The sequence below is a fragment of the Nycticebus coucang genome, chromosome 9 (assembly GCF_027406575.1).
Source record: "Nycticebus coucang isolate mNycCou1 chromosome 9, mNycCou1.pri, whole genome shotgun sequence".
Lineage (NCBI taxonomy): Eukaryota > Metazoa > Chordata > Mammalia > Primates > Lorisidae > Nycticebus > Nycticebus coucang.
The window spans coordinates 14,184,656-14,200,973 of NC_069788.1; the positions used below are offsets into that span (position 1 = coordinate 14,184,656).

Consider the following 16,318-nt stretch of genomic DNA (forward strand, 5'->3'; position numbering starts at 1 on the left):
AAACTTACACTAAAAACTTCTTTTTCTAAAATTAAAATTTAACTGCATGTTCAGGATTTTATCTAGCAATCCTGGAATTGAACTGCCTTTGCATAAGAAATTGGGTTTAGCAGGTAAAGTGAAAAAGAGATTCTGCTCTAGGAAAAGAGGACAGTGAAAGTCACAAAGGCTTTGACGCTGTCTGAGGGGCGTGAAAGACATGACTAAAGTGGAGGGTATTTTACCTCTTACATATAGGGAAGTAAATTAAATCTAATCATCATCATCATCATCATCATCATCATCATCTAATAATCCTTGGCCCATTTGTTTCCTCTAGAAAATCACTTAATGATACCATCTGATTATCTCTTCTAAAGATTAGGGCCCCAAAATTATAAGTAAAAAATGGAATGCCCTTTTATATCCAATTTCTATTTCACACAGACCAGCTTCATCACAGACTGCTTTCTGGTCTGGTCAAATTCTGATGACAGGCCTCCAGGAGTCTGAGCAGCCTTAAGTAACGCTCAATGAAAATCTGAGAGGTTGGATGAGGCTAATTTTTTAGGTTATTGCTGGATGACTGACCAAGGCACAAAGAACAAAAAATCAATGGGAAATGTTGAGTCACCTTGCATCATCCTAGCAGACATGAGGAGTGAGCAGAATAGTTTTGACAAATACTCACGGGGGGTCCAGTAGGGCCTGGAGCACCTGGAATGCCTGGAAGTCCTTGCAGACCCTAAAAGAGAGAGTTGCTGTCATAAAATCTGTTATATCATTTAGAGCATTTTAGTTATCAAATGTTTGACTATTGAAAATTAAAAGGGTTTTGGCTAAGTGAGACACGTAATATATGCCAGGTACAAATACCAATTTTTATTTTTTATTTTATTTTTTCCTTTTTTTTTTTTATTGTTGGGGATTCATTGAGGGTACAATAAGCCAGGTTACATTGATTGCAATTGTTAGGCAATGCAAATACCAATTTTTAAGGAATAGGAAAGGTGAACCAAAATGCTGTAACATGGAATCTGTAATAAATAAAATTTAATTTGTTAGTGATTCATAAAACATTTCATTATATTATACAGCCTCCCCCCAGTAGTATCTGAGAATCCATTATTACTAAAGCACAGAAATATACATTTTAGACTGGCAGAATGCCATCAAAGAAAGATGTAATTACACCAAAGCTTCACTCAGCTAGTGGAAAAATGGAATAGGTTTACGATATCGTATTTAGTTTAGTTGATCAGCTCTTTATATAAATGTGGCTCACTGCTGAATTTAAATTTGAAACTTTTAATACTTAAGCATTAAAAATGAATCAATTTCCCCTCCCTGCCCTTCTTGGATTTTAGAATAATGCTAATTACACTGGATAGAATTTAAGATTTTAATACATGTATACATCAAAGAAGATTTGACACTATTACCTGGTCAATTTTGAAATCAATTTTTTTCTTAACAAATATGTCAACAACCTATTAGAAGTATGTCAACAACGGGCTATTAGTTAAATAGGTTACATATAGTCCACAATATTAAATAGGTACTTTGCAACTATTAAAATAATGTTTTAGAAAACTATTGGGTAACTGAAAAAGTAAGTCTCAAAATGTTCCATAGCATTTGGCTTACATTTTGAAACAACTATAAATGAACTTCCAAAAGGATGGGAATGATAGAATCTTGCACTATTTTATCATGACAAAAAGCAAATTTTTATCTAAAAACTACAGTGTTAGATGTGCTTCAGAATTCTAAATTTTCAGGTTTTTTACATTGGAAACATAATACACACCCTGAGTGTGTATTATCCCAGTGGTGCCTGAGGCAGCACCCTCTAATAAATACACAACTATTTCTGTAGCAAAACACATGATATTCTGCCAGAGTGGGATCATTAAACCAGTTCCATGTGAGTTCAGGTGAGATTTGGCTGCCAAATGAATTTACTGCAAACTTGGGAAAATTTTCCAAGGTTCTCAGAGGCTTTGGGGTTTTAGAATTTGTGGATAAAAGGTTGTGGACCATGCTATTACTGTTATCAGAAATCCTTCCTGGGCAATGGGAATAGGGATCATTTTTATCTTTTTAGTGCTTTTGAGTATTTCCCCAGTTTTCCCTATTAACTTAGACTACTTTTATAATAGAAGGAAATAACCATCTGATGTATTAAGTTCTCTTGATTGGTTCTACTCTTTCAGGATTTAAATTCTTTTACCTAGTTAAGTATTCTTTTTATATTGCCAAAATAGTCTTGGTTACAATAAAATTCCTTTACCTTTTATTGTTATTAAATATGCATTTCTATTTGCATGATAAATATTAGACAAAGTGACCATGTTAAAATCACTGCATTTGATTTACAAGAGTACTAAAAGGCTAGGAGCTGGATCAGCGGTCTTTGCATCCAAGGATCAAGAACTAAGTTCTGCTGGCTTCATCCATTCATGCCAAATGTGCAGCTGTCTTCATCCTTTTTGGCACCAGGGACTGGTTTCGTGGAAGACAATTTTCCTGTGAAACTGGGAGGGAGGATTAGATTCTTCTAAGGCGTGTACAACCTAGATCCCTTGCCTGTGAAGTTTATAGTAGGGTTCACACTTGTCTGAGACTCTAATGTTGCCCCTGACCTGACAGGAGGCAGAGAGAAGGTGGTGAAGCCAGTGATGGGAGTGGCTGTAAATGCAAATGAAGCCTTGTTCAGTCACCTGCTGCTCCCTACCCTTCCTGTTTTGCAGCCCCGTTCCTATCAGGCCACAGACTGGTACCTGTCCGGGCTGCAGCCAAATAGGATCATGTGTCGCTTTAGGTTCATTCCTGTGGTATGACGTGGAGGAATGCTGACCAAAATCTCCTTAAACACACTAGAATCCTTCATGTAATAAGTCTGGGGCAAAAGCTAATGTATGGTTGTGTTAAAGAATAAGGACATGTTCTTTTTTTTACGATTGTATCCTCATTGGCAATGCTGTGTGTGTATGCACGAGCACACAGGCACGTGTGGGCTGTATCAGCACACTGTACTGGTTCTATTTAATCCTCCATCATTAACTTCTTTTCAAGTTTATAAATTCAAAGGAAAAAATTTCATTGAGAATGGGACCTCTAAATGACTGGAGATTATCAATGTCCTGTGAATTTCTTTATCTCAAGATGCCACATTCTCTCACATAAAATTTTCTCTGTATGTGCAAGATAGGCGTGCCCATACGCATTCCTTTTATTGCTACTTTTAGTCTCAACCCTGAATCATTCTAGAGATGCTGAATGAGTTTTTAGGTACTCTAATTTATAAGCTTGGGACTCATTAACCTTTGATGACCACATTAAACTTTAAAATAAACCTCAGTCCATAAATAAAAAATCATCCCCAGCAGTCTTTCTCTGAACAAGATGAAATTTTGTAGTAAGGGTAAAAGTTACTAGAGGTGCATAAAGGGCAATTAGATAATTTTGGAAGACAAGATAGTCATTAAAGAAGACAAATACATATTGAAGAGCAGGAAGTCAACTTAATATACAGCGCCAAACTAGAAGGCAAATTTAAATGTATTGCCCGGATATTCAGGGATCACTGGAGTCAAGCTCTTTCCCTACTCTGATATTTTGATTTGCAAGTCCTAGCTCAGTTGGTATTAATATTTTCTGTTGCTATAATTTACGGCTGACAACATTTTTTTTGTTTTACTTATCAATTATTACCTTTACACATTGTAGGAAGACCTGTATCCCAACCAAGAATGCACTCTAACAGGGGTTCTCGTGTTCTATTAGCTTCTTACAAGTTGCTACCTAGACTTGTGCAGTATCTGTGAAAAGTGGGGAAGACGATGTCCCTTCTCTGAAAGCAATAAACAAACAGGGAACTTTTTCTCTAATTTCCCAAACACATTCAATCAAAGACAGAATAATTAGTAGTCCTCAAAATGATGGGGTGTCCCTCTGTATCTTTTTTCATTCACTAAGAGTAGAATTGATATTTGAGATTTTATAACAATATTATGTACATACTGTATGTTGCAACAGAATAGTTTGCTGACAGTTGGGAATGCGTGTTTTTGATCAAAGTTTTATTCATTTAAAAATCAATACATTGTGATTTCGGGTAATGTCTGAGTCTAAGTGGAAGAGAAGATTATATTCATTATTTCCTATCTGTCTGAAAGAAAAGCTGCCCCACCTCGTTCCCTGAGAAAGGCCTAGCTGAGTCAATATGTTATTTCGGGTTTATTCATATCGTTCATGTGATGTGAAGAAACAACAGACAAGGATCTCCCAAACTGGCTGGAACTCCCCATATATAAAGAGTCTGGGACAACATTTTGTGTATTCTGTGTTAAAGAATCCATAAGGGGTATCTAAGAAAGAGACCACTACAATAGTGGAGGGATAGTAATGATGGGTTTCAGTTCACCAAGCACTTTGCAGATTCAATAAAAATTAACTTTTAGTGACTTTAACTTAGTGTCCCTTATACAAATCAGAATTTTAATTATTTTCCGATCTTTCAATTATTACCTTCTCAACTGCGTCCAAAGCCTACCTTTTGAATCTAGGCAGTGAAAAGCTATCGGACTATTAAAATCAGTTCTTGTGTTTGTACTTTTTTTTTTTAATTTTTGTGGGAATTTTATTTTATTTTATTTTTTTATTAAATCATAGCTGTGTACATTAACACAATCATGGGGTACAATATGCTGGTTTTATATACAATTTGAAATATTTTCATCAAACTGACTAACATAGCCTTCACAGCATTTTCTTAGTTATTGTGTGAAGACATTTAGTAAAGACACCTAGTAAATTTCACATGTACCCGGGTAGGATGCACCAGAGGTGTGGTCCCACCAATTACTCTCCTTCCCTGTTTGTACTTTAGTTAAAGTTTCTGTAGAGCACAAACAAGCAAAAGCTCAATAACTCTTTCTTGCTTTGAAGATAAAATGCCTTTACTCTTTTATTTATGGATGAAAATAAACGTTGTATTACTTCGTTCTTCAATTTTTAACTTGGAAAAAAGCCAAGGCAAACCTCAACGTTTTCTAGAATGGAAGCCATATTAATTAAAAACAATAACACGTGATGATAATTTGTAGTGTGAAATATGTCTCCACCTAGAAACATAGATGTTTCTGGTGTTAGGATTCCCTGCTATAGCATCAAGGTTAATATATGCCAGATGGCTTACTTACAATTAAGAATTATTAGTTTCAACACAGTTTAAACGAACAGCAATTTATCATTCTAATTGGTTATTCTAAGAGTTAATATGAATTGTTCTGGAAGAAAATGATATCCTGAGTGTCACCCTGGCTTAGAGTCAGAAAATCAGACTGTTATCTCAAAAATACATTCGACTTGGAACTTTAGTCCCAGAGGGTGAGCAGCTGATCCTGACTAGTCCAATCAGGTCTTTCAGGCAGGGTTTTTCCTCCCGAGAATTTCAAAGTTGAGCAGAGACAGAGACAGACCAAGGTTGTTGAAGCTAAATCATGAGATAGCGGCATTCCAGGGAAGCTCTGCTGAGTTCTGGGCTTGCACCACCGTTAGGCAGGTTGTTTAACTATTTCTTTAATTCTCTCAGCTGCCCCGGGATTCTTTTCCACAAACTTCCCTTTCCTCCTTCGTCTTGTTTTTATTTTGAGAGAGCTGGAATTGCTCCCTGTGGCATGGAGGCAGAAGAACAGTAACTGATGTATTAACTTTGTGTTTTAATTTCCCTGTCTCAAACAGGACCACTGGTAATAAACACGAACACATTATTATTTGACACGTATTAACATTTAAAAAGACCTACCTTCTATTTGGTTTTGTTGGTTTTAGCATTAACTATGAGCTGTAGAAAAACTGACGTCTTTCGTTTGTTGAATTGACATAAAGGGAGTCAATATTAGGGCCATTATTGTCATAAAAAAATCTTTTACCTCATCACCTTTCTCCCCAGGTATCCCAGGGTAGCCTCGTTCTCCTTTGCTCCCCTAAAAAGACAACAAATTCAGCTAGGACATGCAATCATTTTGTTTATCTTTGGGAAAAGTAAAAATAAAATATCTTCTAAGAACCCTTGGGGCATGTAATTTGGACAGAGTTAGGGCACAAATAAATCACAACATTTGGAAGTTATACTATTTTTCCCAAATACATTTTTTGAAGTTTTATATTTTAAAATGGGGCTCCTTTTTTTAGTAATAAATTGAGGGTCCCACAAGGAGAGTGGAAGGGAGACTTCCTTACCTTTGGTCCCTCTTTGCCTGGGATTCCTGGAGGCCCCCGAGGCCCTAGGTCACCCTGGAGGACAGAGGAGGGACAGCGTTGAGAGAATGTGCTAGGTGTAACCCAAATGGTCCACACGCCCCAGTCACTGGCTTACCTTCTGGGCTATGGAATCATACTTTCCAGGCTCACCAGCATCTCCTTCTTCTCCTTTGTTGCTTTTCAACCCAGGGACACTGGGATGGCAGTTGCCACAGAAGTTCTAATGAGTGTAATGATAAGGTCACTGAGAAATTCATAAAAACTATCTATAAAAGTGAGGTTTGATCAAACAGAACTTCGAATAGTTGGGATTACAGGTGCCTGCCACCCTGCCTGGCTAATTTTCGTATTTTTTTGTAGCAACCATGTCTCACTTTGCTCAGGCTGATCTTGAACTTGTGACCCCAAGTAATCCTCCTGCCTTGACCTCCCATTGTGTTAGGATCACAGGCATGCACCTCTGAGCCCAGCCAAGTCCTAAACTCTTTACAGGAACAGTGGTAGAAATAGTGAGCCTATAGGAATTACGTTAGTCCTGGATAGTTATGGTTCCTTACTCTAAGAATCAGAAAATAGCACACTTAAGTAGAAATGAGTATGCTGATGGAATATGGGGTAGCTCCCAGGACAGACAAAACAAAAAAACTATGACTGGGCTCTGACGGGAACCAAGATTCCAAGGGTCTCAGGAAGGAAGTACCTGAGAGTTGCACCAGGGCAGTTCCCCTAATGAATGGGGTCTGCTGTTCTAGTCCCAGCATTATTTCACTAAGGTTTCAAGTCCTAGGAGGGCAGGACATCTTGTCTGCTAGTCCCAAAAGATTGTAATTGCTGAAAGAGGAAGTGTATATTTCCCCAAAATAAAATCTAGTTCAGGCTGAGGGTTGAATCTATCGGGTCAGTCTCAGAATGTTACAACATGATCTCATCACCCAACAGGTTCATTCTCTTTCTCTTTCCCTTGAGTCTTTAGCTTATTTGATCACCCCTTTTTCTGTTTTTAAAAATATCTTTGATTAAAGTATTGAAAAGAACTGACATAATTATAGGCCCAATTAGTATTCTTTCAAAGACCTTCTACGTGAATCTGTGCATCAATCCCCCTTTGAATGAGATTATGGATTGGCTAATAGTTGATACATGTTTATTCTTCCCATAAGAAAATCTTAAGACATTGTTTTCAAGAACCTTAATGAAATTCAGTTTTCCTTAACTTTCCATTCTGGTAACAGTAACTTTAAGAAAATCAAGTCAGTTTCAAATGACTCTTATTTTATTCTTTGTAAATTATTTTAATTAATTAATTAATTAGTGAATTTAGAGGTGGAATTTCTCTCTGTTGCCCAAGTTGGAATGCCGTGGCCCAATCAGAGCTCATGATAATCTCAAATTCCCAGTCTTAAGCCATCCTTCCATCTCAGCATCCAGTGTAGATGGGACAAGAGGCACATGATACCATCCTCAGCTAATTTGAAAAATTTTTATAGAGGTGTGGTTTCATTATATTGGCCAAGCTGGTCTCAAACTCCTGGTCTCAAGCAATCCTCCTGTCTCGGCTTCCTGAAGTGCTGGGATTACAGGCATGGGCTACCACTTCTGGCCTCAAATGAGTCATTAAAAATTATATTGATTCATAATGATTATCATTCCCTACTGTTTACTAAAACAGTCCATTGAATAATCAATTATAAAGTGTTGCTGCATATTGATATGCCAGCGTTTATTCCAAATTGATATGCCACGTGTCCAAAGATGCAATAAATCTTTTACATACTTTTTGAAATATGGAAACCCTTTCCCGTCCTTTACATTTTCAGGTATCACTTTTCAATATTATCAGCGGCAGTTCTATAATTATGTACAGTCTATTTTTATATTTATATTCATATTTAATTTGTGTTTATATATCTGTTATCAAAACTCTAGTTACCTAACAAATATATACGAAGGGCCTGACAATTAAGTTCACGAACTCATCCTAGAAAACGTGCCGTATATCTTATCGCTCAGTATCACTATGCTCACCTTTGAGGCATTCCCCTTGTGAAGTTATGTACTGACACCAGCACCTAGCCTATCCTACCATCAGAGCTGTGGACAATTAAGTTCTCGAATTTGCCACCGTGAGCTTGCGCTGGCAGCACTGTACAGACAACTCGGTAAGGTTTCATAACCTCGTGTCTCGCAGCTGTGTTCGTGTCTCTGTGTGGTGGTGTTTTGCTGGGTGGCGTTCGTTACAGTGATTGCTTGTTTTTGTGTGCTATATGATGACAGGTCTGACGGGCATTCTGGGAAAAGAGTTCCAAAATTGCTTTGATGAGTGGATGAGGCACTGGTGTTGGTGCATGGCTCCCCAAAGGGATCACTGGAAGGTGACTAGAGGGATATTTAGCAATGAGGTATGTAGCACTTTTTCTCAGATGAGCTCTCAAACTTACTTTTCAGACCTGGTATGCTAGAACTCTTGAGTCTTCTAAATTCAGTTCAACAAATATTTCTGCCTGTCTACCAGCGAACAAGACATAGTGTAAATCTCTGGGATAGCTGCTGGGAATACATGCTAAATCACCTAAGTGTGTGTGTGTGCACATACACCGTCCATTCAGACCTGGGCTGATGAGACACATGATGTCTGAGTAGAAAGAGCCAGATTTACATGTGGGTTCACGTAATCTCAGCACTGATAGTGGGCAGGAACATGCAGATAAATAGCCTTACATATGCCTCATTATCAGCCCCTCCTCAATCTGTTTTATAGCTAAAATACAGGGGAGCTTTACAGAGGAAAAAGTAGCAAGATTAATTCTCTATGAGGTATATAATCGGTAGAGATAATTTCTATTTAACAGAATAACAGGTGTTAGGGAGATTGTTGCTTTGTAATTTTGTTAAATATTATGACATCAAAACTCAGCCTTGCAAGCTGGCTGTTTATAGAGCAGTGCAAGTTCTCGTCTTGAGACTTACTGGGCCATATACACAGAGGATTAGGTGTCACTGTAGCATGCCAGGGTGGCAGGGTCACGTAAAGAGAAAGATGTTCCTCCAAAGGGGAGAACATCTACTACATGGTGTTAATGACACGATTCCTTCCCTGCAGCTTATCCCAGAATTACCCTCCTCCCCTTCCCTCAAAATGTGAGGTTGTAGAGAAGGAAAGAGTGGAGAGGCCAAGATACGTGACCCAAGACATGTAATGATACAAGTTGCTCTTTTTCCTACCTTAAAGACGTCCTGCCATTTATAAACTAAACTTCAGTTCAGGTTAAGCAATTAACTCAATTTCTGTTAAATGATTTCCTTTTTGATTTTTCCTGGAAATGAACACAGAATTTTCTACATAACAGCAGAGTACCTTGAGCAAGGCACCGATGTCTCCCAAGAGAGGAAGTGCAATCTGCAGTTAGGGAGAAAGAAAACAAACATGTGTATTTATAAACATTGACGAACACAATGCAATACAAACATACCATACAATGTAGGCACTCTTTCGGAACACAGGATTTCTTGAGTCCCACTGTTAGGGTCATGGGCTTCACATTATGTTCCAAATCAAGAAATTGGCACAGGCACTGAGAGAATTCAGAACAATTTTTGAGAAATACTCACTCTTCCTCTACCACGAACATGCAAACACATGTATCATAATTTTGATTCTGCTTCTCTATATTTTCGTGACATGGCAACCTCTACTGGCCATCCCTAGTGTGTGTGCATGTGTGTATTATTCTTTTTTTTTTTTGTAGAGACAGAGTCTCACTTTATGGCCCTCGGTAGAGTGCCATGGCCTCACACAGCTCACAGCAACCTCCAACTCCTGGGCTTAAGCGATTCTCCTGCCTCAGCCTCCCGAGTAGCTGGGACTACAGGCGCCTGCCACAACGCCCGGCTATTAAACATCAACATAATTTTGCTCAGATATAGAAAACAACCATCTCATTACCATCATCTGTCACCACAGATTCATGAGGGGATGAACAATGGCACCCAAACTCTACTGGTTTAGAACCTGACTGCAGGGGCCAGGGGCTTGGGACTCCTTTAACTTAATGTTGTCTACTTGCAGTTTGGCCGGGGCTGGGTTTGAACCCACCACCCTCAGTATATGGGGCCTGCACCTTACCGACTGAGCCCCAGGCGCCGCCCGCGTGTGTGTATTATTGATGTCAAATGATGCATAAGGTAAATGATTTATTAAAAGGAAATGACTCCTCTGGCAAGAACATTATCAGGCTGGTGAAAAATATTAAAAGTACAGGACGAGTTTGCCTTCGTTATTTCTCATGAAAGTTCAAAAATGCCTACAGTTGACTTTGTGATACATAAGACAGGTACTGAGGGAAGCTGGGTCACACTTTGGCTACATGCATGAAAAATGTCCTTTCAGAGAGACGGTCTGTAAATCCAAGTAACTCTTTGTAACACACACGTGGTTGACTCAGTGATGTGGTTAAAGTAATGCCAAAAGATGCCTCCACACGTAGCTTAGAAAGGCTCATAAGGCCCAAACAGTGTGGGAGGTAGAAAGGATTTGTGATGCTTAAAACTGAGAGGCCAGATTTGGATTTTATTATACAAGATCCTTAAGACAATGTCATGTACCATATGGCCTCTCAAATTATAACTGCCACGTCTGAGGCTATTTAAAAGGATTTCACTCTCACTCAAAGCAGGGTTCAATTCCAAATGAAACTTGGAAACATGCTTTAGTGCCTCAACCCATTTTTAAAGAGCCTACTCAAGCCAGTTTCATATTTTAATCATCTCAGCATTTTAAAGCCACGGAATCAGTAGACATCTACCATACTGTAGCTAACCTCCCTGTAAAATTTCATTTAGAAAAATGAAAGTCCTTAGTCACTAGCATTAAAAAGAATAGAAATTGTGGTTACATATTTTATCTCAGTTTTCCATGGGATTGAGACATTATATGTGAAGGCTCAGCCTGGGGCAAAAATATACTGTTGAATAATTCCCTTAGGAGGTAAGTATTCTTCATACAAACAAAAAATGCTGATGCAGCTTGAATTTTTTTCCCCTCTATGAAATAATGGGGATAAACAAAATCACCAGGCAGTCACTGAGCATTCTAATTAGTTCGGACAGCAAAACTTGCTTGGTAGGCTGCTTGGCTTCTGAGTACATTAAAGACATAAATCAGGCAAAGTCTACCTACATACCGGGTCACCTGGGGGGCCTGGCAGGCCGGGCTTTCCATCCCTCCCTGGAGCTCCCTGAAACAGAGGTGTCGTGTTCAAATCTTTGTGCTTTGACACATGTACAGATTAAAATGGAGGAGGCAGATAAAGAAGGTCCTTACATCATTCCCTGGGGTCCCTGGAGCTCCTGGCAACCCAGGGAGACCTCGAGGACCCTGGAGAAGGACAGGAAATAAAATAGTTACTTATGAAAACAATCCTTCAGTCATTTTCCCTGCGGAGGCAAGCTGGCTCACGTCGTTTACCTGAATTCCTGGCTCACCAGCTGGTCCTTGAGAACCCTGTGTAAAATAAGATTCAGTTATCAGTATTCCATCAGGAATGTTCACAAATTATCCCAGTGAGATCATTTACTCAGTGGCCCAAGAGAGTCTGCCACCGTACACCCTCTGAAAACTCTCTGCCAAGTCAGCCAAGACTTTCCAGAGCTAGATACCTGTTGCTAGAAACATCAACATAATTTTGCTCAGATATAGAAAACAACCATCTCATTACCATCATCTGTCACCACAGATTCATGAGGGGATGAACAATGGCACCCAAACTCTACTGGTTTAGAACCTGCCTGCAGGGGCCAGGGGCTTGGGACTCCTTTAACTTAATGCTGTCTACTTGGAGTCATTTCTAAGCGTGAAGTTGCCAGCACTGGTGTTCAGTGACAAGATTAGCAAGTCAAACATCAATCAGTTATTCTTTTCTGTTTTTAGAAAATTGGCATTGGAGGTAACTAAAATAAGGCTGGTAGACTACTGGTTGACTCCCTATTACATAACTAGGGACCACTGACGGAGGAATACACAGCATAAGTAAATAAAAAGCTGATGTCGACTGCAGTAACACTGACTTTTCTTATGTTTCTAAGATAAATATCCATATTGCTATTATTATCAAAGCTACTTTTTGCCCCCTTTCTATTTACACTCTGTCCCAAAGTGATTTTTTTTCTCCCTTCACTTCTGTTACTTCCCTAATAATTTTCTGATATAATTTTTTTTGAGACAGGGTCTTACTCTGTCACCCAGGCCTAGAGTGCAGGGGCATCATCATAGCTTTACAGCAACCTCAAACTCCTGGGCTGAAGTAAGTGATCCTCCCACCTCAGCCTCCCTAAGTGCTAGGATTACAGACTTGGGCCACTGTGCCTTGCCCTGATATAATTTTTGAGCTTTGTTTAAGTTTCATCTCCCATAGTCTTTTATATTCTTGCCCTGCAAAATCAGACAGCAGTGACACATAACATATCCATTAATTAATTATCCATCCACTAATCCACTAATTAATTATCCATCCATTAATTAATGCCTTCTTTTACCTTTCAGGATTACTTTAATACAAGGTTATCATATTGTAATAGAAAATATGTATTTGCCCCAGTTCTTGACATAGAGCTCCCCCAAACCCTTGCAATTTCCTCAACAATAGGTTTCTAGGAGAAACTTTTTGTTCTAATATTTGTTTTTTTGAGCTGGGCTTCAGACATGGGGCTCCTAACCCCTTGGAAATTCCTGGGAAATAGGAAAGTATTTTGTTCTAATGAGGTGACTATTGGTGGGCTCCTGTATAGAGACTTTTCCCTAGAAAGACCAAGCCATGATTCGAAGACTGGAACTTTCAGCCCCACTCTGCATTCTCTAAAGAGGGGAGAGAGGCTAGCAATGAGGTTAATTACTCATCTTGCTGAGGTGATGAGCCTCTGTAGCAACAGTTCTCAACCTGTTCACGACCCACAGGATCTGTATTAAAGGAGTGTGGCATTGGGAAGGTCGAGAACCACTGCTCTATAGAGATCTCCAAAGTATGGGGTTCAGAGTGCTTCTGGTTTGGTGAACACATCTATGTGTTGGGGATATACCCTAACTCCAGGGACCCTTCCTGACCTCGCACTTGTATCCCTCTTCTGACTGTTTAACTGCGTCTTTGTCATGTCCTTTATTGATAAAATACACCTGTAAGTGTAAGAAAACATTTACATGAGTTTTCTGAACTACTCTACCAAATTAATAGAACCTGAGGAAGGGCTCACGGAAACCCCAAATTCATAGGTCAATCAGAAGTCCTTGGAGGCCCCGATGTGCAATTGGTGTCTGAAGCAGGGTTCAGTCTCATGGGACTGAGCCCTTCACCAGCGGGATCTGACTCTAACTCCAGGTAGATACATCAGAATTGAACTGAATTATAGAACGTCCAATTGGTGTTGCCCAGAGAATTGATGATGTGTGGGGAAAAAGCCTCACTCCCCTGGGATCAGTTGGGTGTTAAGAGCGTAGTAGGGAAAAACAGATTTTCTGTTAATCCACAGGCCAATTTCCTAAATTTGTGTCATTAGAATGACCATTTATTTCCAGCTCTCTTGTTCCAAAGGTTTTTATGTTATTTTCATAATAAATAAAAAGTTTCATCTTTTATTATTATTTGGTCAGCAAGTATGTATATCATGGTCACTATTATCAGGCACAATTCTAGGCTCTGTCCTATAGTTAAAATTCATTAAAAAAACCTACTTGTTTTCACCATTAAAAATACCTTCCCTATTTTTTTTTTTTTTTTGCTGTTAGAAATCTTCTTTCTTTATTTTTTATTGAGCAATAATAATAATAATGCAAAGAAAGTAACATTCACATTGTCAAGTAAGAGTCTGTCTATCATAGAATGCTTTGACTCTGAGGTTCAGTATGGAGTCATCAGTTAATTTCTTCTTATTTTTTTTCCAAAGTCTCAAAAATAGACATCTAATATTTATAAATAAAAATAAAAGACAATTTCAAAAAACAGATCATTCCAAATCTTATAGACAATAGAAAAAGAAGAAATACTTCAAAATCATTCTACTTCATCTGGATACACTTGATATTAAAATAGGAAAAAATATATTATTATAAAGGGGAAATTACCAACATATTTCACTTATGAATGAGGATGCAATATCCTAAACAACATGTTAACAAGTTGAATTAAAAACTAATGTTTAAGTAATGTGCTTTGGTCAAAATTAAATCCAATTTGTGTGAGCATTAGTCACTATTTCCTTTTATTTTTCTTCCCTATTCTTTAAGATACTACTTATAGCTTTTTGGTATCATCTCCCTTATATGTACCCGACACACTTTGAATAGCAACTTCTTGTTTTACTTCAATTAAAAACAAATAGTAATTTAAAATTCTAATATTAGGTTATCTGATCTTACAAACATGCATTTGTGCTTTTCATATATAGAATAGAGGTATACAGGATGAAATGGCGGCTTCTCATCCATGCTCAGTGTGTGAGAGCAGCGTCTGAGAGTGAGTGCTCCGTCCGTGGTTAGCGGTACAATTTCAACGCCCATTAATCCTTTCTGGGTAGTATTTCTTTGCAGTTCCTCCTCTGAGCTATCTAGCTTATCCTCCTTGTTAAAATTCCTCACTGGAATTTGTTTCACAATATTGGAGTCAACAAGGTTTCAAGCACTCCACTGAATGTCACTTACTGTTCGGCCAGGAATACCTATCCCCGGCGGGCCTGTGTCACCTGGGGAGCCATGAACACCTGGCAGACCTCTTTCTCCCTGCGAAATGAAATGCTTCTGTTAGTGCAAGGCTTAAGACACATGGAGTTTTTTCCCCTGATATGTTCTGTTAATTATTAATTCTTTAAAAATTAGCTATAGTATGTTCGTACCTTTGGCCCACGTGGACCAGCTGTTCCAGGATTTCCATCTAGTCCCTAAAGGACAGAAAACAAAGAGGTCAGTACAGCTCTTTTTGTAGAGGGCTTAAAAACATCTTAGAAGTCATAGCTCAAAAATATGTTTCCTTGCTCTTCACTGAATACGTGAATAAACCTTTTTCTGTAGAAGAATAAGCAATGGGGAATATAAATATCAGTGTGTTAGAGATTGTGCATAGTTACTTTAAAATACATGTTTTAATCTAAAAACGAGGCATTTGATATTAAGAGCTATTATTGACTAACACAGACATTTCAAAGGGGATGAGGCAGAAGGCATATGGAACCAGACACAGTTGCAATTTAGATTGTCCAGTGATGCAGTTTTCTATGTTCTGGAAACAGTCTCAAGGACATTTTCTGTAAATGACAGCCTACGGTGATAGCTGCAGAGTCCGTGGAAGGGAAATTTTATGCAGTTTTTCTGTTTAAGATGGTATCCTAGGAAGGTTTATGGTTTAAAAGTAGTATACCTCATTGGAGTCTCTAGATCCCTAAAAAATCCACCCTATGTCTCTCCTAATGTCACAGACAAAATGTTGTGTGTATGTGAATTTTTGTTTAGAAGAAAGTCCATTGGTTGCAAGAAAATCACAAAGAATCTAAAGAATATGATGAATATTTCTTTTTTTTTATAGACCTAAACTTAATCTTACACTTAATGATCTGAAACTGGGAAGCCAGAGGTAGTGAATAATTAACTTAAAAAATACATTAGTGAAAGGGCTGGTACTTACTGGTTCCCCTGGCAGGCTCTTCCCTGGAGGACCAGCCTCACCTTTTGGACCTGGAAGCCCAGGAGGGCCTACGATCCCACCTGGATCTCCCTGTGGAAAACAAGGTGAGATTCTTATTTTGTTTTCAGGTTCCTGTGGGAAGTGGGGAGGGAGCAGTTTCCATTGTTCTAGTTGTTACTATAGCCAGTCAATTTCATTGGCTCCCTCATTCACTCACCAATATTTACTGAGTGCTTTATTCATGCCAGGCTCTGTTCTGGTTATCTAAAATGCAGTTTGATTTTGTAGTAAGTTATGTTACAATAAGTTTAGCGATATCATGAAATACATGCCTGTGTATAAATGTATGCACAAAAGGGCATATCTATTCATAACGATCTCTAGATAATCTTTATATTTTCCTTAAG

At 38.5% G+C, this 16,318-nt stretch overlaps 1 protein-coding gene across 3 annotated transcripts in view; it reads right to left on the reverse strand.

Annotated features, from left to right (window-relative positions):
• The window catches only part of COL19A1 (collagen type XIX alpha 1 chain), a 358,807-nt gene that overhangs the window by 51,456 nt on the left and 291,033 nt on the right, over positions 1-16,318 (reverse strand). For all 3 annotated transcript variants that reach the window (XR_008382367.1, XM_053601516.1, XM_053601514.1), the window contains 11 exons: positions 15,912-16,001; positions 15,127-15,171; positions 14,936-15,013; positions 11,714-11,749; positions 11,570-11,623; positions 11,430-11,483; positions 9,605-9,646; positions 6,365-6,469; positions 6,229-6,282; positions 5,919-5,972; positions 671-724 (listed from right to left, as the gene is read on the reverse strand). Coding sequence is in view for 2 of the 3 variants with exons in the window: in XM_053601516.1 (XP_053457491.1) it covers positions 671-724; positions 5,919-5,972; positions 6,229-6,282; positions 6,365-6,469; positions 9,605-9,646; positions 11,430-11,483; positions 11,570-11,623; positions 11,714-11,749; positions 14,936-15,013; positions 15,127-15,171; positions 15,912-16,001 (666 nt within the window). In the remaining variant the exon portion in view is untranslated. The remainder of the gene's footprint in view (positions 1-670; positions 725-5,918; positions 5,973-6,228; positions 6,283-6,364; positions 6,470-9,604; positions 9,647-11,429; positions 11,484-11,569; positions 11,624-11,713; positions 11,750-14,935; positions 15,014-15,126; positions 15,172-15,911; positions 16,002-16,318) is intronic.